The sequence below is a fragment of the Triturus cristatus genome, chromosome 1_2 (assembly GCF_964204655.1).
Source record: "Triturus cristatus chromosome 1_2, aTriCri1.1, whole genome shotgun sequence".
NCBI classification, from domain to species: Eukaryota; Metazoa; Chordata; class Amphibia; order Caudata; family Salamandridae; genus Triturus; species Triturus cristatus.
Genome location: NC_140580.1, coordinates 848,897,647 through 848,918,643, shown reverse-complemented (window position 1 = coordinate 848,918,643; position 20,997 = coordinate 848,897,647). Strand labels below are relative to the sequence as shown.

Sequence of the window (20,997 nt, the reverse complement as noted above, 5' to 3'; positions counted from 1 at the left end):
CAGCCAAATTTAGCGAGAATCAACAGCATGCAACTGCTGATAAAAAAGTTCAGACCACAACACTCCCTTCCAGCGCGAGTGTTCATGCAGTTGATAGGCATGATGGCCTCCTGCATCTTCATAGTCCCGCACGCGAGACTACATATGCGCCCGCTTCAGGAGTGCTTGGCACGTCAATGAAATCAGACCTTTGCAAGGGCCGACCGTTCCAAGAGCCTGTTCCACAAATAATACTGACGGCAGACGCGTCTCTCCAGGGATGGGGAGCTCATGTACTCAATTACCCAGTGCAGGGACTATGGACGACACAACAACAGAAGATGCACATCAACCTTCTGGAACTGATGGCTATCTTCCTGGCAATGAAGGCATTCAAAGTACACTTGTGCAACAAAGTCGTGTTGATCCGGACGGACAACATGACTGCCATGTACTACATACAGAAGCAGGGAGGAACACACTCTCCACAGTTGTCTCATCTGGCTCAGAGCATGTGGAAGTGGGCCATTCAGAGGAACATGTTCCTCATGGCGGAACACCTCCCGGGCAAGGACAACCAGATTGCGGATCTGCTCAGCAGACACAGCCACCAAATGCACGAGTGGGAGCTACATCCATCAGTACTCCAACCGTACTTCCAGCAGTGGGGTCATCCAGAGATAGACCTATTCGCCACAAGGGAAAACGCAAAATGCCAAAGATTTGCCGCCAGGTTTCCGCATCCACAGTCGCAGGGCAATGCGATATGGATGAACTGGTCAGGCAGATTTGCGTACGCTTTTCCCCCAGCGCCATTAATACCGCTAGTGGCACGCAAACTACGGCAACACTCAATTACACTCATCCTGGTTGCTCCAATGTGGGCACGCCAGCCATGGTACACCACGTTACTAGAACTGTCCGTGGTGCCGCCTCAAAGACTGCGGCTAACACCCAAACTTTTAACACCGAACCATGGCGAAATTCAGCACCCAGATCCGCAACAGCTGAACCTGGCGATCTGGCTCCTGAAGTCTTAGAGTTTGGCTACCTGAACCTGCCTCCAGAAAGTATGAATATCATCAAGGAGGCCAGGAGACCCACGACCAGAGCTTGCTATGCGGCTAAATGGAAAAGATTTGTCATTTACTGTGAAAACAATGACATTAATCCGCTGGATGCATCCATTCAGAACATCATCTGTTACCTGTTACACTTATACCGATGCAATCTGGCATACAACTCCATCCGTATACATCTAACCGCAATAGCGGCCTATCTACAGAACAGGCAGCACCTCTCTTTATTCAAGGTGCCTGCCATCAAAGCCTTCTTAGAGGGACTCAAAAGAGTGATTCCTCCAACTCACCCACCGGCACCGGTGTGGAACCTGGAAAGTAGCCTTCTTAGTGGCAATCACTTCGTTGAGAAGAGTTAGTGAACTCCAGGCACTAACCATTCAAGAGCCATTCATACAGGTTCACGCAAACAGAGTTGTACTACGTACTAACCCCACTTTCATGCCTAAAGTGATATCGCAGTTCCACATGAATCAAACTATTGAACTGCCTGTTTTCTTTCCAAATCCAGAAAATGTCGCGGAGAGAATGCTCCATACACTAGATGTAAAGAGGGCCCTCATGTACTATATAGACAGAACAAAGGATTTTAGGAAAACAAAACAACTGTTCGTTGACTTTTCTCCACAACACAAGGGCAACGCCATTTCCAAAGCAGGGATAGCCAAATGGATCGTTAAATGTATTCAAATTTGCTATGAAAAAAGCTAAACGCACATTAACGATTCCTCCCAGAGCCCACTCAACACGAAAGTTAGGGGCGTCCATGGCTTTCCTAGGGAATATTCCTCTATGCACATCAACATTCTGGAACTGATGGCAATCTTCCTAGCCATGAAGGCGTTCAAAGTACACTTGTGCAACAAAGTCGTGTTGATCCGGACGGACAACATGACTGCCATGTACTACATTCAGAAGCAGGGAGGAACACACTCTCCGCAGTTGTCTCATCTGGCTCAGAGCATGTGTAAGTGGGCCATTCAAAGGAACATGTTCCTCATGGCGGAACACCTCCCGGGCAAGGACAACCAGATGGCAGATCTGCTCAGCAGACACAGCCACCAAATACACGAGTGGGAGCTACATCCATCAGTACTCCAACCGTTCTTCCGAAAGTGGGGTCATCCAGAAATAGACCTATTCGCCACAAAGGAAAACGCAAAATGCCAAAGCTTTGCCGCCAGGTTCCCACATCCACAGTCGCAGGGCAATGCGATATGGATGAACTGGTCAGGCAGATTTGCGTACGCTTTTCCCCCAGCGCCATTAATACCGCTAGTGGCATGCAAACTGAGGCAACACTCAATGACGCTCATCCTGGTTGCTCCAACGTGGGCACGCCAACCATGGTACACCGCGTTTCTAGAACTTTCCGTGGTGCCACATCAAACGCTGCGACTAACGCCAAACTTTTAACGTAGAACCATGGCGCAATTCAGCACCCAGATCCGCAACAGCTGCACCTGGCGATCTGGCTCCTAAAGTCTTAGAGTTTGGATACTTAAACCTGCCTCCAGAATGTATGAACATCATCAAAGAGGCCAGGAGACCCACCACCAGAGCGTGCTATGCGGCAAAATGGAAAAGGTTTGTCATCTACTGTCAACACAATGACATCAACCCGCTAGATGCATCTACTCAGAATATCATCTGTTACCTGCTACACTTATATCAATGCAGTCTAGCATATAGTTCCATACGCATACATCTCACCGCAATAGCAGCCTATCTTCAAAACAGGCAACACCTCTCATTATTCAGAGTGCCTGCCATCAAAGCATTCTTGGAGGGACTTAAACAAGTAATTCCTCCACGGCACCCACCGGCGCCGGTGTGGAACCTAAATGTGGTCCTCACCAGATTAATGGGTCCACCTTTTGAACCTCTACGTTCATGTGAGATTCAATTCCTCACCTGGAAAGTAGCCTTCCTGGTGGCAATCACTTCGCTGAGACGAGTTAGTGAACTCCAGGCACTCGCCATTCAAGAGCCATTCATACAGGTTCATGCGAACAGAGTTGTACTACGTACCAACCCCACCTTCATGCCTAAAGTAATATCACAGTTCCACATGAATCAAACTATTGAACTGCCTGTTTTCTTTCAAAATCCGGAAACTGTCGCAGAGAGAATGCTCCATACACTAGACGTAAAGAGAGCCCTCATGTACTATATAGACAGGACCAAGGATTTTAGGAAAACAAAACAACTATTCGTTGCCTTTTCTCCACAACATAAGGGCAACGCCATTTCCAAAGCAGGGATAGCCAGATGGATAGTTAAATGTATTCAAATTTGTTATGAAAAAGCTAAACTCACGTTAACTATTCCTCCGAGAGCCCACTCAACACGAAAGTTAGGGGCGTCCATGGCTTTCCTGGGAAACATTCCATTAGAAGCAATATGTAGAGCAGCCACATGGTCCACTATACATACATTTACAAAACACTACTGTGTAGATGTACATTCAAAACAGCAGGCAGCTGTAGGACAGGCTGTTCTCAAGACACCTTTTTCAAACTGCTGCAGCTTGCACGGGCAGCCGCCGCTAATAGAGGGACTGCTATATAATCTATGCACAGATATGAATTCAGCAGCCCACATGCCTCGAACTGAATATGCTACTTTCCAGTATGCATCTGTTCTTGGCATGTAGGGCTGCTGACATTCATATCGCCCACCCTCCTCCCCGGCGCCTGTAGCAGCTGCAGCACTCAGAATTACTGTATAGCATGGTCATCACTTACGGTATCTACTCCATCACTGCCACAATGGCGAAAAACAATCTGAGGATGGAGAGGATGCCCATGCGCACTGTAGTCCAGGGGAGGAGCCACCTATCTCGTGATACTTCGAAGACTCTTCCAGGACAACAATGTGCAATCATCCGGACCCAGCACTAGGCGGCGATCTATGCACAGATATGAATGTCAGCAGCCCTACATGCCAAGAACAGATGCATACTGGTAAGTAGCATATTCAATCGTGTTCCTGGCCTGTTTCAGGCCTTCTTTTTCAGCGTTTTTCTTGAGAACAGTGTGCAAATGCCTTCGGGCTTTAAGACGTGCTCATCTTGCGCACGCCAGATGTCGGCGACGGATCCTCACCCCATCTGCATGTGGTGTTTGGGGGAGCACCACGACTCCACGGACTGCGAGGCGTGTCAGCAAATTAAGCGGAAGTCCCGGCGGGAGCGCCGGATGAAGCTCCTTTCGGGGCACATGTCCAGGTCGACGGTGTCGCCACGCCCGTTTCCCACGGAATGCTTCAAGACCCGCCGCTTCCATCTCCGACATTGTCCTTCTCCCAGGCCGCAAGGGCGTCACTCACCTGTTGGTAAATGTCGCAGTTTGTCCCCGAGGCCCGGTCCATGGCCTGCTGGGGATGCGGGTTCTCCGCGGGTGGTGCGGCCCTGCGCGTCGCCACCCTATCCGCCGTTTCCCGGCACGGGGGCGACTAGAGCCCAGATGGAGGCTTATGCAGCAGCCTTGCAGGCCTCTTTGGCTCTTCCCTCTTCTCCTTCTCTTCCTGTGACGTCTGCGGATCACTTGCCGCGTGCGGGGACTTCTGCGACGTCGCCGGCGCGCTTCTCCGGCGCCAACAGGTCCGGCTCCTAGTTCTGAAGTGGTGGTGCCATCGGGGTGTGGCCCTTCGGGGTTCTTTCCTTCGGACCACGGCGCTTCTGCCTTGCCGCAAACCCCCGCGGGGGTCCCTGTGGTGTCGCGGGAGGTTGCCGGGGCGTGTTCTCCTCGGTCCTCTGGGCAGGCGGCGGCCTTGCCCGAGGCCGAGGTGACGCCGCTCAGGCGCCGGAAGCTGCAGGCCCTGGCGGCGCCGCAGGGGCCGGCTAGGGGTCGGGGCGTGTCCCTCGTCCCTCCACGCCGACGGCTGCCACGTCGAAGGTCGAGTCAACGCCTTTTCGGCACCATTCTTTAGCTACCCCGGCTCCGACCCAGCCTTGGTCTCCTGCGCCGCACATTGTGGCGGAGGTCGTTCCGGCGTCCCCTTCGGCGCCGGTCGACGTTGACCTGACGCCGTTCGTGTACTCTACGGTGCCGGGCGGGCATCGAGTCGTTGATTAGTCTTCAGACTCCCCCTCTTTTCCAGAGGTTCGGCGGTTGTTAATTTCTTCTTCCCCGGAGATGGGTTGCCGCATCGTGGCTTTTTCCCCGGCGTCCTCTAAGGACGGCTCTTCGCCGTTGCAGCGCCCGTAGTCTTCGCCGGAGGCGCCTCAGGTTCCCATTTCATCGATCCACCTTCCCCCTTTCCGGGCTGGGCCTTTCCTGCCTCTGGTTGGCCTGGGAGATGACCGCCTTAGTTTGAAGCCCTCACCCACAGAAGAACTGCTTTCCCTGCCGCGGCGCCCTACGGAGGCGAGTGCTGCCTTCGCTGTTTCCACGGCTGCGGGAATCTTGCGCATGGACGATCCTCCTCCTCCTCCTCCTTCTGGGGCCTTGTAGTGCGTAGCCCCGGTTGTGTGTTCTGTGTGGTTCATGTGCCTTCAGGTCCTTTGTGGGACTTTGGTGCTGTTGGCTGCTGGTCCAGCCCTTTTTTTGACTTGTGGTTTTGGCTGTTGGTAAGCCCGTGTAGGCCCTGAGATTAGGCCTCCTGTGTATTCTTTATTGGCTGATTGGCAGGCCATCTGCGGTTTTCTCCGAAGGTCTTTCTGTTAGTCCTCTGCTGCGGAAACCTTTTCCTAAGAGGTGTTCCCATGTTCTTGGGACGTAACATACCCTATGTGGGGTAATGGTAGCTATTACATAGCTCTATCATGTGCGTGGGAGGTATGGTCGCACTTCGGGCTTCTGCTCTCCGTGGCGCTGCGGTATGTCGCAGGTGCGATCTTCTTGCTGATTGTTTTGAAGCAGCTTGCATTGCGCTCTGGTCTGTCCTCCTCCTGGGTCGCTATGTCGCTAGCCCAGTCTGGCCTGCTGTCTGCGGCATCCTGTTGTAGCAGTTCCACACTTCTGTCCGGTGTTTTGGCTTGGTCCTCTGTCTGGTGTTCCTGGGGGACTGGCTTTCCTTAGCTTTTGTGTTCTGGTGGACGTCTGGTCCGTCCTTCGTCTCTCTCCTCTTTCTTTTCTGCCTGGTTCCACTTCTTTGTGGGTCAGTATGTTTGTTTCTGGACCGGCCCCTCCCTTGGGGTGTGTCCTGGCCCTTCCTCGCCTCTGCCTTCGGCTGGCGTCTGGCTTGCCCTGGGTGCACCATTCTGTGATGTTGCCTGCTGCTGGCTGCTTAGGCCCGTGCAGGCCTGCTTGTTCTAACCCACCGTTGTGGCCTTTGATGTATTCTCTTGTGCCCTGCCTCTGGTTCCGCTGAGGCTTTGCGCAACTGCGCCTTTCTTTTCCGTCTGCGCTTTGGCGGTGGGGCTGTTCCTGCCTTGTCCGCTGCTTGCGGCTGAGGTGTGTTCAGCTTTTTTTGTCACTGTGTAGGTGTTTTACGGTGGGACCTGCCTCCGGTTCTACCTCTTCTTCCTGGAGGTTGAGGTGGTCCTTGTGTTCCTTGGGGCTTTCGGGCGCTGTCTGCCCCTGCGGGGTGTTGGGCAGTTCTCCCTTGGTTGGGCTTAGGATCTCCTGGCCTTTCCCTTCTTGTCCTGTGACATGTCCCCTGCTGGGGCCCCATGTCTCTCCTGGTGGGGAGGCTCTTTCGCAGGCCCTCCTCCCTTCTGCGTATGGCTAGGGTATCTATTCTACGTTAAGGAATCTGCGGCTAGTAGTCTCTATCAGATGTACAAGTTACTTACCTTCGGTAACGATGTATCTTGTAGAGACGATTCTATCCGCAGATTCCTTCACGACCCGCCCTTCCTCCCCGTTCTGCGAGGACCCTCTTGGGTTTCTGCAGTCGCCTCCCTCTGGGTGGCTTGTCTTCTGTGGGTGTCCTCTTCATTTTCTTCTGGTCAGGCATCCCTCCAGCTGGTTTCTTTCCAGCGTGAGGGCCTACTTCTGCTCTTTCCCTCTGTTGTTAGATTTTCTGACCCCCACCGGTCTTCTTCGTTGGGGGTTCTTTTCCCTGTCCTTTGACCTCCTATTCCTTTCAGGGGTTCTGGCCCTCCATGGCAGTGTGGTCTGCAGATCGCTTGCCTGCCCTTTGTCCTCCTCCTTTCAGGAGGTAGGGCCCTCCTTGGTGGTGTAGTCTGGGGATGGGTTGCTGTTGCTCCTCTGTTCCGGGCTTGTGGCCCTTCCCTTTGTGGTTGTGGTTGCAGACTCTCTCTCTCTCTCTCTCTTTCTGTCACGGCGCTTTCACATGCATGTGCCTCCAGGATTGCTCTCGCCTTGGTTTGCGAGGTGGTTCCAAGGAGTGGTGCTTTGCCCTTTTCTTACGATGGCTTCGCTGCTCTGGCCTTCTGGTGCTTTACTGCCACCTGCTACTTTTGCCTTGGCTGGCACAGTTGTTCCTCAGAGTGGTGCTCTGCTCTTTTCCTGCTCTGGCCTGCTGTTGTCGCCTTCTGGTGCCTTGGTGCCACTGGTGATGTTTCTTACCTTTTTGTTTCTCTCTATTTTTATTTCGTTTTTTTTGCACACTGTTCCCATGCTCTCCTCAGTTTTGTTGTGATGGCTCTGCGTTGTGGCACAGAAAGGTTCTCCAAAGCAAACTGACGTCAGCGCGCTGGGGTTGGGCTTATGTGACCTCGCTGACGTCACGCCTGCGGAAGACGTCGGGGCGGAGTCGCGTGGTACCCCCCCGCCCCCCCCCAGTGCGCAGAGATGCTGGGCAAGACAATTTTCCGGGTCCAGTCTCACGCCTGGGGATATTTCTACGTTAAGGAATCTGCGGCTAGTAGTCTCTATCAGATCAGGACATCAGTGAGGGCTTCATCAAAGGGGAGTAAGGGTTCTTGGTGAGGGCACTGCCTGCGGAAGACGTCGGGGTTGGGCTTATGTGACCTTGCTGACGTTACGCCTGCGGAAGACCTCGGGACGGCTAGAATCGTCTCTACCAGATACATCGTTACCGAAGGTAAGTAACTTGTACTGCAGGGCCTGGCCAAAGCCCTGCTCAGGCCCTCCTGTTTACAGGTCTATCTCCTGCCGCCAACGCCCTACGTTCAGGATCCCAGCCTTCCTCACCCATCCCCCACACCTGAGAATCTGGTGCTCTGGGCTTCTATCTTGGGAATCAAACATGGGTGCGTTCCCAGATAGGGAATCCAAAAGGCTGGGTACCTTTGGAAAGAGGATTTTCTCTTCCACCAGGCTTGCACTGCGGTCAGTGAACACCACATTCTTCTTGGGCCAATATTCCATACTGTATGGGATATGTTTGCGCAAGTGCTACCTATGGTCTCGGAGTAGGCCAGAGCTATACTCCTCCAAGCAATTTCTGACAGGATGGATGCAGTAATGTTTATCATCAGATGTGGAATGGATACAACCAACTCGCTGGGCAGAGCCATAGCTTCCATGGTGGTGCTTTAGACGTCACACCTGGCTGACTTAGGACAACTAGCTTTTCAGGGGATGTCTTGGCATCTCTTATGGACATGCCCTTTGATGGCGCTCTCCTGTTTGGCAACAAGGTGGATTCAGCACTTGAACGATTAAAGGGCAGTAGGTCCACTGCAAGCTCATTGAGGCTCACGATGGCTCCGTGACAGTTGCATTCCGCCTTCAGCATCTATGGTAGGGGCTATCAGCTGCACCCTTTTCCCCCTAGCCATTACGGGCACCAAATATCTGTCCTTTTGTGGCTGCAGCTTCTACAAGCCTCGTGGGACCCAAGTCCCCCACCCCCTCTGGCAAGCGCAGCCTCAAAGCCCCTTTAACTTGACCTCACACCATCATGGGCAATGGTGGCAGGGATTGGCACCACCTGCCCAATGGTGGGAAATCACTTTGGACAAATGGGTGCTTCAGATTGCCCCCAAAGAGCATCGCTCTACCTTTCCAACACCCTTGTCACTGTCCCCCAAATGGCTGACAGACGACCTCCATTCGGTCTGGTGACAGGAAGTCCAGTCTCTTTTGGCCAAAGGAGCCCTTGAGAGAGTACAGACAGCAGAAGTAGGTATTGGTTGCTATTCCCACTACTTTCTGATTCTGAAGAAGGATGGAGGTCTTCGTTCTATCCTAGACCTACACCCTCTCAACTGCTTCCTGAAAAAGGAAACATTTAAGATGCTCACTTTGGCTTAGGTGCTATCTACCCAAGACCCTGGAGACAGGATGGTAGTGCTGGATTTGCAGTACGTCTACTTGCTTGGCCACTGGATTTATCTGCAGTTCGCAGTAGGCCAAGAGCATTGTCAGTTCGCTGTGATTCCCTTTGGCCTTACCAGCGCACCTCGGGTGTTCAACAAGGTAGTGACTACAGCCCATCTGAGGAGGTCAGGGATTCCAGTCTTCCCCCCCACCTCATCGACTTGCTGTTGAAGGCGGGCTCGCTCGAGGCAGCCTGCCTTCAACAGCCCACCTCCAGACTATGGCAGACGTACTGCATTCGCTCAGGTTCACTAGCTACGTTCTAAAATCACACCTGACACCCTTTCAGCCGCTCCTTTTCATTGGAGCATTTCTGGATACAGTGCAGTTTTGGGCTTATCCTTCTGAACAGTGAGTCCTGGATATTCGGGCTACGATTCAGATGTTTCAGCCTCTATCCTGTATTTCGATGAGTCTGACTCTGAGGCTGCTGATTCTCATGGCTTCCTGCATCCTGCTGGTAAAATATGTCCGGTGGCATATGCCGAGTCTGCAGTGGGATTTAAAGTCCCAGTGGGCACAGCCTCATGGGAATCTCTCCCATCTGGTCCACATATCGGAGGGTACTGCAAAAGATCTGCAGTGTTGGCTCACGGATCACGATTAGTTTAGCTGCAGACCACAACTCCCTTCCACACCTAGATTTCACAGTAGTGACAAATGTGTCACTCCTAGGTTGGGGTGGCCATCAGGAAGAGGTGGAGATCGGAGGGCTCTGGTCTCCGGCGGATTCTCAGCTCCACATCAACTTGTTTAAACTGAGTGTGATTCGCCTGACACTGAAAGTGGTGGGGTCGTGGACCCTGTGTCAAGCGGCTCTGTGTCTCTGGACATGGCTGGAACATCCGGGCATTTTCCTAGTAGTTCAACATCTGGCAGGCACTCTGATGCCAGAGTGGATGTACTCAGTAGCTGATGCCTCACAGATCACGAATGGCGTCTCCATCTGGAGGTGGTACAAGGTCCCTTCAGAGATTGGGGAGAACCTTGGTTAGATCTATTCGCCATGGACAAGAACCTACAATGTAAACACTTGTGAGCATTAGAATTTCCACGGTGCCTCTCACTCGGAGATGCATTTTGTCTCAAGTTGAGCTCTGGACTCCTGTACGCCTTTCCGCCAATGCCACTCTTGCCTAGAGTTCTCGAAAAGATCAAGAACGTCCAGAACCTAATCATCTTAGAGGCTCTGGATTAGGCAAGGAGGGTCTTGGTGCCCCAACTCCTGAGAATGAGCATCTGACCTCTGATCAGGCTGCCCCTTCTGGAGGATCTCCTATTGCAGCAAGAGAGCAGGGTCCTATACCCAAACCTGCATACTCTCCATCTACATGCATGGAGATTGAGCGACGACAGTTCAGGGTATTTGAACTCCCTCCCGAAGTATATGCCAGGCGTCCCTCCACAAAAATGACTTAAGCCTGCAGATGGGGCAAATTTGTTTTTTTTGTTGTACTGCTAAATCTGTTGATCCTCTATCTGCATCCTTATCTGAAGTTCTATTGTTTGTCTTGTACCTTACCCGGCAAGGCCTTGCTTTGGGCACAGTTAAAGGGTACCTTTCCGTCATTTCAGATTTGCGGTTACCAGAACAGCCCTTCCTGTATAAGACACATGTTGTGACTCATTTCTTGAAAGGTTTGAGCGTATGTTTCCCCCTACTCCTTACATCATGCCCCAATGGGATTTGAATTTAGTTCCTTAGTTCCCACCTTCCTTATCTGTTCACCAATTGAGCCCATGCACAGCTGCCCTCTGAGACTGCTTACCATCAAAACAGACTTCCTTGTGACTATAACATCTGGCAGGAGGGTTAGCGAACTCCAGGTGCATTCTGTTAATACCTTGTACACAACAATTTTCCCAGATAAGCTGGGTTTTAGGACCTGTGCCGCCTCCTTCACGTCAGCAGATCATCACTCTACCTTCCTTTTTCACCCCCCGCCCCATCCTACAAAAGAAGGGGAGCGACTCCACAGCCTGGATCCAAAAAGAGCATTGTTGTTCTACTTCAATCATACTAAAGACTTCCGGGTGGATGATCAATTCTTTGCTGGATTTGCAGATGCAAAGAAAGGCAAGGCAGTTCATGAGAGAACCCTCTCCAGATGAATGTTCCTCTGCATTAAAATCTGCTACGCAATGGCTAAGAAGCACCCCCCTGAGGGTTTTGGAGTTCATTCCATCGGAGCTAAAGCTGTGTCCACTGTGCTACAGAGAGAAGTCCGGCATGATAGGTATTTTGCCTGTTCGGTGCTCCAGGACTTCTTAGTATAACACAGTCTTCAGACCCTCATCTGGGGAGAGATTGTTTGGTATCTGTCTTGAAGGTGATATATCTGCAGCTAGAATTCCTTGTCAGATGAAAAAGCTACATGTTCGGTAATGCTTCATCTGGTAGAGACTATCTAGCTGCAGATTCCTTACCAGCCCTCCCATCCTCCCCGTTCGGCAAACTGTGTATCGCAATTTTAAGAGATCCTTCAGGACCTCACTTTGGCACACTCGTCAGTCCACCTCAGTTTGGCTCTGTGATTCTGGTGTGAAAAAATAGTCAAAAACTGAGGTCAGCACGCTAGGGTGGCACCTGTATAGGCACTGCGAACGGCATTTCCAGCACTGATGATGCCATGTTGATCCAACCAATGCTACCTTCCAGTGTGCAAGGGGGACCAGATTTAGTCTCACTCCTGGGGATTATTCTAAGCTAAGGAATCTGCGGCTAGATAGTCTCCATCAAATAAGATGTTACCGAAGGTAAGGTAACTTGTTTGTTTGGGCTAATTTTTCCATATTTTGTGTGGTTCATGCAGTTTTCGGTTGACAGACCTTGTGTGTTCCTGATCTTTTATTACCCATGTCCTTCAACAGGTGAAAAACCATGCCAGTGCCTAATCTGTGGAAAGGCCTTCACTCAAGCCAGCTCACTGATCGCGCATGTGCGGCAGCACACGGGAGAAAAGCCGTATGTGTGTGAACGATGTGGGAAGAGGTAAGATCCAAAGTATCCTGATACCTTTTCTCTGTACTTTTCCATGAGGGGTAAGTCCTTAACCTCCAGAACTAATACATATATTAACCCAGAAAGAATCATGGTGTACACTGCCCTCAAAGCAGTACCTCCCTCTGCCCCTAATAGCAGGGAGCAGTTCCTCTTCTAGGTCACTTGCCACTTGCACCTTTTTCGGGACTGCAATGGGGTATAGTTGTTATGTAGCCTGTAGTGAGTTATTGAATACAGTTGGCTGGGTAACCTCGAGTAGCGATGATTAGTTTGCAGTTTGTGCGCTGGAGTTGCCCAGCCTGCACTGTTCAGTCGTCAATAAGTGGATCTGGGATGTGACTTTCCAGTGCAATTTTTCCTGTTCAATTTGTTAACCTCTGTTGTCCACTCTACTTGGACTGTATCCAACTATAAGAGCGTCCTAATGTGACAGCCTAGGACTTTTATTCACTTTGCGTCAGTGTGCTGCTTTGTTCATGACCGATCCGATTTTAGAATTCCTGGTTCTTTGATCACTCTGGGCAGAATGTTTTGAAATTATTTGGATTGTTTGATGTTGGCATCAGAGGGTACAGAGATCCCAGATTTTTACCTTAGAAATAGGCAGGTTTTCACCTACTTCTAGAATTGTAGGTGATCTTGTGTGTTGTGTAGTTTGGCGACAAGGAATTCAAAATATGTGTCACTTGGACTGAGAGAGGATCCTCCAGTGGACTTTTTCTGTAGTCTGGTACAGCCAGTCAAGTGTCCTATATATATTGTATATACTTTGTGGGCTTCCAGGCCTCCCATTGCTTTTCTTTGGTTTCGTTCAGTGTCCTTTAAAAATCCTTGCTTCCAAGTGGTTAATCTTTCCTATTTGTCCCTCCTTTTCGCCGGTTGTTCACTCCCACGGAGCAGCGCCCCATTGCTTGTAGCCTTCCACTTGTTTTATTTTAGTTACTGCCTCAGGAACTTTTTTTTAAATTCGGAAAGAGCACTTCACAGAAGCGTTTGTGTTTTGAGTTGCTACGAACTTTTCTGTTAACTTGGCTGGTAATCTTGGGCTTATCTTGCCACATTCGCTGTTCATTTAAAGACCTTGATCAAATGTCGGAGACTATTTCCCGAAGTGCACCGGTTTCCTTTTGACCATCTGCTCTGGTGCAATTACAGTGTATGCTGCCAGGGGTTTTCATCGTACCAACCTTTTTAAATATTACGTAAGTTGTTAAAAAGGTTTTTGCATCATCTCTCATATGGTGTTGTACTTCATTAGCATTGGCAATTTTTCCCTTGTTACAGTTCCTTTTTTTTTTATGTTAAATTTTTGGGAAAGTGTACCAACTGGTCACGTGTGCACTTGCCCAAATGCTCACCTGTGCGTACTGCTAGCAGGTTGTAGGTTGTATGTGTCGCTCTGAAATTATTTTAACATCCTAGCAGTGGCTTGTTGCTTTGCCTGTTTTTAATGTTAAAGATGTCACATGACTTCTAGAGCTTGCTAGAACGTGCATTGATTTCATTTACTTGTACTCTTTGGGAGGTGCCTGGCTCCAGACGACACGGGCGCCTGTCAGGTGACACAGCCCGTGTTTAATGATTTTATTAGTTTTGTTCTCACGTTTGCTTTCCTTACCTTTGTTTTGCCAGTAGCAACACCTACAGGGCAGCCTGGAGGTGCTGTCGTGGTTGCTGGGCCCCAGTTAAAAGCCCCATTTTATTTGGCCACGACTTTTACTTTCCGGCGCTGATGCTCTGTTGGGACACGCTCCCTCCTCTAAGAGGGTATTTAAACATGGCTACTTTGTGCCTGCACAGCGGCTGCGCCGCTGGTGCGCGGCAAGCCAGTCTGCGCCTGTCCGCCCCTTGACCGGTCCCAGGGCCACAACCCCTGTACCTTTTGCCATCGGTCACGAAAATCTAATTAAGTACACAGGTAAGGCGCTACGTGTGCTTTGCCCGCCGCACCACCCTCATTGCGCGCAACTTGATTTGATGTTGCCAGCAGAGCCAGCGTCGTCCACATGCCCAAACTGCAACAGCAACTTTTTAACCCCTTCAGCGCGGCGCGGATTTCCGCGCCACGCTGAAGGTTCCGTGCGCGGGCGGGGCCATGACGGAGCGGTTCGGTCATGCGCACAGCGCGACCGTCGCGCATGACGGAACCGCTCCGTCACAAGCACGGAAAGGGTTAAACCAGACCCTTCAGCCTTATGCCAATACTTGTGGTTCAACCCATATTAAAGATTTGCAGGCACATGCATCAAAGGAAAAACCGGTCGCAAACGGGCAGATTCTCAGAATCTGCCACTTTGCGACCGGTACTTTTGCATTTGGGATGCATCATCCCAAATGCAAAAATCGCAATTTAAGGAATCTCTAAATTGTGATTACTTAAATTGCGATTGCATTTAAGGAATTCCAAATTGAGATTCCTTAAATGCAATGCAATAAAGTAAAAAAAAATAGCGATTTCGCCAATAGGGGGAGCAAATTACCATGAAGTTGAACTTCATGGTAATTTGCAAAAACTTTGAAATATGCACTTTTGTGCATTTTTCAAAGTTTCATGTTGCGCACACACATGCCCTTAAGGCATGTGTGTGTGCAACATATGTGCACAGATCAATTTCAGGGGTGCAAAAGGGTGTCATTTTGACACCCTTGCACCCTTGAAATTGCATGAGCAATTTGCAAGTACCTACTGGTACTCGCAAATTGCTCCTGCAATCTCCAATTCATTCCTATGGGCCTGGAGGCCCATAGGAATGAATGGGATGGCATTCCTTAATTGCGACTCGCAATTTGCGAGTCGCAGTTAAGGAATGTGTAGGAATCGCTATTTTTATAGCGATTCCTACATGCTTAGGCTTTTGCGATTCCTTAATAATCGCAATTAAAGAATCGCAAAAGCCTACGTTGATGCATGTGCCAGTAAGTGAATAATTTACATCTTGCACAAATGAATGCCCGTTCCCTTCCTAAACACAAATTCGAAATTGTGGAATTAATAGATACAGAACATCTTGATGCATTTTTTATTACTGAAACCTGGGGCAATCAATCATGTAGCCCTGATTATGTGGTGGCGGTTCCTAAGGACTACTACCTCTTTAAGTGGGATAGACCTCTAAGGAGAGAGGTTGGTTTAGCCATAATCTTTTGCAGTGAATTAACAGCTACCTGCGAAGTTTTTACTAACAACGACTGTGAGGCATTTTTATTTAAATTAAGCAGGTTAAATCAGACATTATCACCGGAATACTTGTATACCGCCCACTGGGGGCAAATAAAAACACATTTTTACAAACCTTCCAAGTATTAGCGGAAAACAACTAGCTATCTGACAACTTCCCCATTCTGGGAGATTTAAATTTCCAATTGGAAGCAGTAGAAGATAAAGATACGGCCACTCTCCTCGATATTGTGAAGTCCTTAGGACTCAATCAGATTATAATGGAAAATACGCACTCAGCAGGTCATATTCTAGACTGTCTTTTTACTAATAACCCTTTCATATAAATTCTAAATGCATCTGTTTTGGTATGGTCTGATCATTAAGTAATTATTTTCAATATTGAAAGTCCAAGCAGACTCTACCAATCAAAAACATCTTCTGAACTCATCATAAATAGGGGCTGGAACTAACTCAATACCGAATTACTAGCTCAAGTATTAAGGCACAACCAACTTGAAATTCCTTTCGGCGCAGAATTAGCATCCAACTGTTATTCAGACTGGCTCTCTGATACTTTTCGAGAGCTTGCCCCCACCAAATGCATATATTCCAATAGAAAGGAACCGTCAGCCCCCTGGTTTACAGAAGCCCTGAGGCTAGAAAACCAATCCTGTCGAAGGATTGAAAGGAGCTGGAGGAAACATTGTAACACACCAGAAAAACGGGCCTATAGGATCGCACTAACTAGATATAAAGACCTTATTATTAAGGAAAAAAGCCATTACTATGCCTCATTGATTGAGAATGCTTCCAATTTATACAAGGAATTATTCCAGGTGGTCTCTAAACTCACATCGACCCCTAATAGTAATGACTCCAATCATAGTCAACAGTTCTGCACCACCTTAGTCTGCACTTTTAAAGAGAAGGTTAACGAGATTTTTTTTAAATTTGACAATCACCTTAAGAGTGAGCAGACAACACAGCCATCACAAGTCAGTCAACCAAGCTTTATTCGATTTCTTTTTAGATAATCATAAAAGCACACATTAATACACATCATCATAGTCACAGAGCAGAATTTTAAGATGCACATCATATGTACAATATATACAGATAAAATTAGATTAAATTGCATTCTTGGTTACGTGTTTACATTGAAATACTTTTCCTACATATTAATATGCCTTTTAAAAACAGTAATATATGCCATGTTAAAAATTTGTTTTCTAAAAGTTGAAGAGTTATAAATGCTGGGCGACATTGCCCAAGACCGAGTAGCTTTAATATAGGTAGGAGCCATCTCCTTATTTGCATGGAATCAAATTTACAGAATAAAACAACATGTATTGTTGACTGTTCAGATACATCGTTACAAGGGCATTTTCTCATCGCTCTTGACCAGCCATTCATTTCTGGAAAACGTATTAATCTATGTAAGATTCCCAATCAGAATCTAGTCAGGAAAAATCTATTGTATCCACCCTGAACAATATTCAGATAATTATGCTTACTATAAGTTGTTAAGATAAACTGGTTTGCCATTACTGTGGGCTTCAATATTTCTGTAGCTAAGCTCATCCAGTAATATCAGGCATTTTTCCTTGAGGGCTTTTCTTGATACACTAGTCATTGTATTAAGCTCATTTTAAATTCTGGGTGGCCAGGATCGTGCAAAATATTTTCACTGTACTTTGTCCATGGAATGGTGGATACCTGATCAAGTTTAAAACAATCATTTAAAATGTCCCAATTAAGAATAGTCTTTGGTGATGTCCTGATCCTGTGCCATAGCAAGATAGGCTTTATTTTTATGAGATCTGATACATATGGAACACTTAGTTCAGGGTGGCATACATATGATGAAGTACTGGTTGGGACTGCTAATAAAAATCTTAAAAAGGCATTCTCGACTACTTGTATTGGGTGTGAATCAGCGTAACCCCAGACTCCTGAGCCGTAAATGGCTGTGAAAACACACTTGGCCTGATAAATGTGAAGTAACTCTGCCGGCGGACGTCTGCCCAATTTTCTTGCAAAGTTAACTGAGGCCGCAGTGGCTTTCATGAACATTAGTTTCCTTGCTTGTATTGCCTGAGTCCAGGTTACCTTTTGCTCTAATAAAATTCCTAAATACTAGAAGCTTTTTGTGAACTCAACCTTTTTCTTATCAATAAAAATGCCCCTACATTTAAATCTGCCAGCACCTCATCTCATGATAAAGGTCTTTGACGTGTTAACTCTAAGACCAAGATTGTGCATAAATAGTGAGAAACTAGTCATTATCCTTTGAAGTCCAATCTGAGTGAGTGACATCAAGACGGCATCGTCCTCGTACAATAGGGCCGGAATGGGCCATCTGCCAATTTGTGGGAGGTCTTGGCACTGATTCTCTAACGCTTGGCCTAATCCGTTAATGTATAGTGTAAATAGGAATTGGGCCAACACGTAGCCTTGCCTCTGTATCTTAAATGGGGCTGTGCACTCCCCAAACACCATATCACACCCTCGCCTTTGCGTTACTATATAGTTGCCTCCACACCTAGGTCCTCCAAAATCTTCCATAGCTTATCATGGAGTACACAATCAAAAGCCGCTGTGAGGTCTACAAATGCTAAAAGCAGCCTTCCCTGCTCTGCCAGAGTATATTTCCCTACGATAATAATCAAATTTAAGCACTGCTCAATAGTATCTAGAACCTCACGAAAACAGAAATGTAGTTCTGAAATTATCTTGTTCTCTTCGGCCCAGTCCTGTAGTCTTAAAAGTGAGATACGCCCTACAACTTTAACCAGGGATTCCAACAATGAAATAGGACAGTAGCAACCCGGGTCATGGGACCAGGGTTGATTCCGACTAACTTTCTATAAAATGGGAAGAGCAGATTGCTGTTATTACCTGGGTTAAAAGTGGGCCCCATAGCAGGCGTTTGGATTTGTATACATCTACAGGCACCCCATCCGGCCCAGGAGCTCAGGTTCTCCTTATGATCCCTGTCCTCTTAAGATATCATGTTGTCTACAGGCGTATTTCTGTCCGTTTGGAAGCAAGCCTCCATTCTTCCTCTTATAAAAAAAAAAAAAATCAGAGCTGCGTGTACCCCAGCAATTATCGTCCAATATCACGCCTTCAAATTCCTTTCAAATCTATTTAAAAAATCATGAACATAGTTATCCAAATATTTTCAGAATAATCAAATTCTAGACTCAACACAGTTCAGATTCAGACCAGGACATAGCACTGAAACTGCCCTGGTCAAAGCAACGGAAGAGATAAGGATGACACTAGATAAAGGGGGACCCGCAGCCTTATCCTTTTGGATTATCGGCTGCATTCCATACGGTGGACAATAAAATCTTGATTCACCGTTTAGCACCGTTTAGCAGAAATAGGGATTAAGGACAAGGCCCTGGCTCTGCTCACCTCCTTTCTCACAGACGGGAAACAAACGTTAGCGCTGGGTAAATTTGAATCAACACCATATACTCTACCTTGTGGGGTGCCACAGGGATAGTTGTTGAGCCCGACCCTTTTTAATGGTTGTGTGGCTAAGTTGGCCCCACTTATCAAAAATGTTAACTTGGAGCAAACTTCCTATGCTGATGACACAATTGGTAGGCACTGTCTCTAATACGGATTCTTCAGGTCCTCAAAGATGTCGAGACTGTATTGAAGCAGTCAGCTGTTGGAGGAGCAGGCACTGTTTGAAGCTCAATTCGGGAACAACAGAGGTTATTGTATTTGTGAATCCCTCCCCAGCCTGGTCCCCTAATTGGTGGCCAGTACAACCTCCAATTCCTGTCCTTAAAGCTAAAAACATGGGAGTCATCATTGATGACAAACTCAATATGGGTGCCCAAGTGTCCTTTGTGGTATCATCAGCCTACCAAATCCTTAGAATGACCAGAAAAATATTGCCATACATTCCCAATAACCTTCAGAAAAACTGTGATCACTGCATTAGTCCTTTCAAAACTGGACTACTGTAACTCTTTAGTTGAATGTGCAAGAAAAGCATGCAAGTAGGCTGCAACTAGTGCAGAATGCTCCTGAATCTACCTAAATTTAATTCTATCTCCCAGGACTCCGAAAGCTACATTGACTTCCGATTCGTAGCCAGGCTAAATTTAAAGCCCTATGCCTTGCACATAAAGGACTTTACATTACAGGTCCAAAGTTTCTTAGGAATGCGTTCAGATGGTACATCCCTAATAGATCTTTACGATCTGCAAATTCTAAAACTTTAGTAATTTCCAAAATCAAAAAGGCAAACTGGGGAGGCAAGAGTATCGTATTCTGCACATCTAAATTACGGAATGGCCTCCCAGCACATATCAGAACCATTCCTTCCTTGTTGGAATTTAGGAAGGAGATTAAGACCTGGCTCTTTAACAATTAAATGTGTTAGCATGCTCAGCTTTTCTGTCAGCGGCAAGACACCCAAGGGTAATTGCACGCTTTACAAATTTCCCACACATAAGATATTTGAAAGTGTACCAACTGGTCACGTGTGCGTTTGTCTAAATGCATGCCTTTGCATACTGTTACCAGTTTATAGATTGTATGCTTCACTTCAGAAAATGATTTTAGCATCCTAGCACTGAAATGAGAATTGTGTCACAGCATTTCATCAATGAAGATTCTTATGTTCAATGTATTGTTTAGTAATAGTTCAGTGCTGAATAACCACTAGGGTGTGGCTTCTCCCAAGAGCGCTAACATGAAACAGACCTACCTCTGTGTTCTGAAACATGATGGGATGGATCGGGATTTTTTAAAAGCCACAATAAGTGACTTGCATACTAACTTCTGTAGTTTTGTAGTGTATTGTATTGTAATTGCATTTATATAGCACCTACACCCCACACAAGGGGTAGTAATCTCTCAATAAGTGTTGCAATACAATACCCCTGACGATTGCTCTCCTGTGACTGATGGAAACTTATGCCACCCTGTAGTAAGATTACAAATCGCTATTAAAAAGTGACAGTGAAAAGAGCCATATTCGTTACTTTTTATCGTCTAACTTGACAGCTCAACAGTCACCAGACAATTTAGTCCTTGAAAAATCATAAATGTTATTAGACTTGCAGGTCTAGTATCTTGAATATTCTATTCGACCTAACTGTAATGTACCTGACTAGTAAACTCGTCTCAAATTGTGTGACATTAGGCAAATATTTTATTTTATGGAGCTGCCTTTTTCTTCATTATCACATATGAGAGCACCTTCAAATATGCAAGTTCAGCATTTCTTCTGTTACAAAAACCTCTTTTCAGGTCTCGCCTGAGCCAGCGCACATGCGCTGCTGCTGCTCTGCGAGACTTCTAGTAAGGACTTCCATCTCGCACATCTTTTCCTCATTTTTTTTTTCCGGCCACGCATTTGATTGGCCATTTGCGTAAGGCTTCCACAAAACAAAGCACCCAAATGGCCAAAGGCTCGAGTATGTCCTGCCTCGCCTCAAAACTTGCACTCCCATGGCCTAGGGGTCTCGGGAGCATGCAGGGTGCCATCTGTTCTGGCTCAGGTTTTGATGGCAGCTGCATTCCTTACAGTGCGCGCACACCACTCCC

The 20,997-nt window shown here is 47.6% G+C and overlaps 1 protein-coding gene across 4 annotated transcripts in view; it reads left to right on the top strand.

Moving 5' to 3' along the window:
- The window catches only part of ZBTB17 (zinc finger and BTB domain containing 17), a 405,882-nt gene that overhangs the window by 238,358 nt on the left and 146,527 nt on the right, over positions 1-20,997 (top strand). For all 4 annotated transcript variants that reach the window (XM_085609022.1, XM_085609021.1, XM_085609020.1 and 1 more), the window contains exon 11: positions 12,128-12,248. In XM_085609022.1, the coding sequence (XP_085465148.1) occupies positions 12,128-12,248 (121 nt within the window). The remainder of the gene's footprint in view (positions 1-12,127; positions 12,249-20,997) is intronic.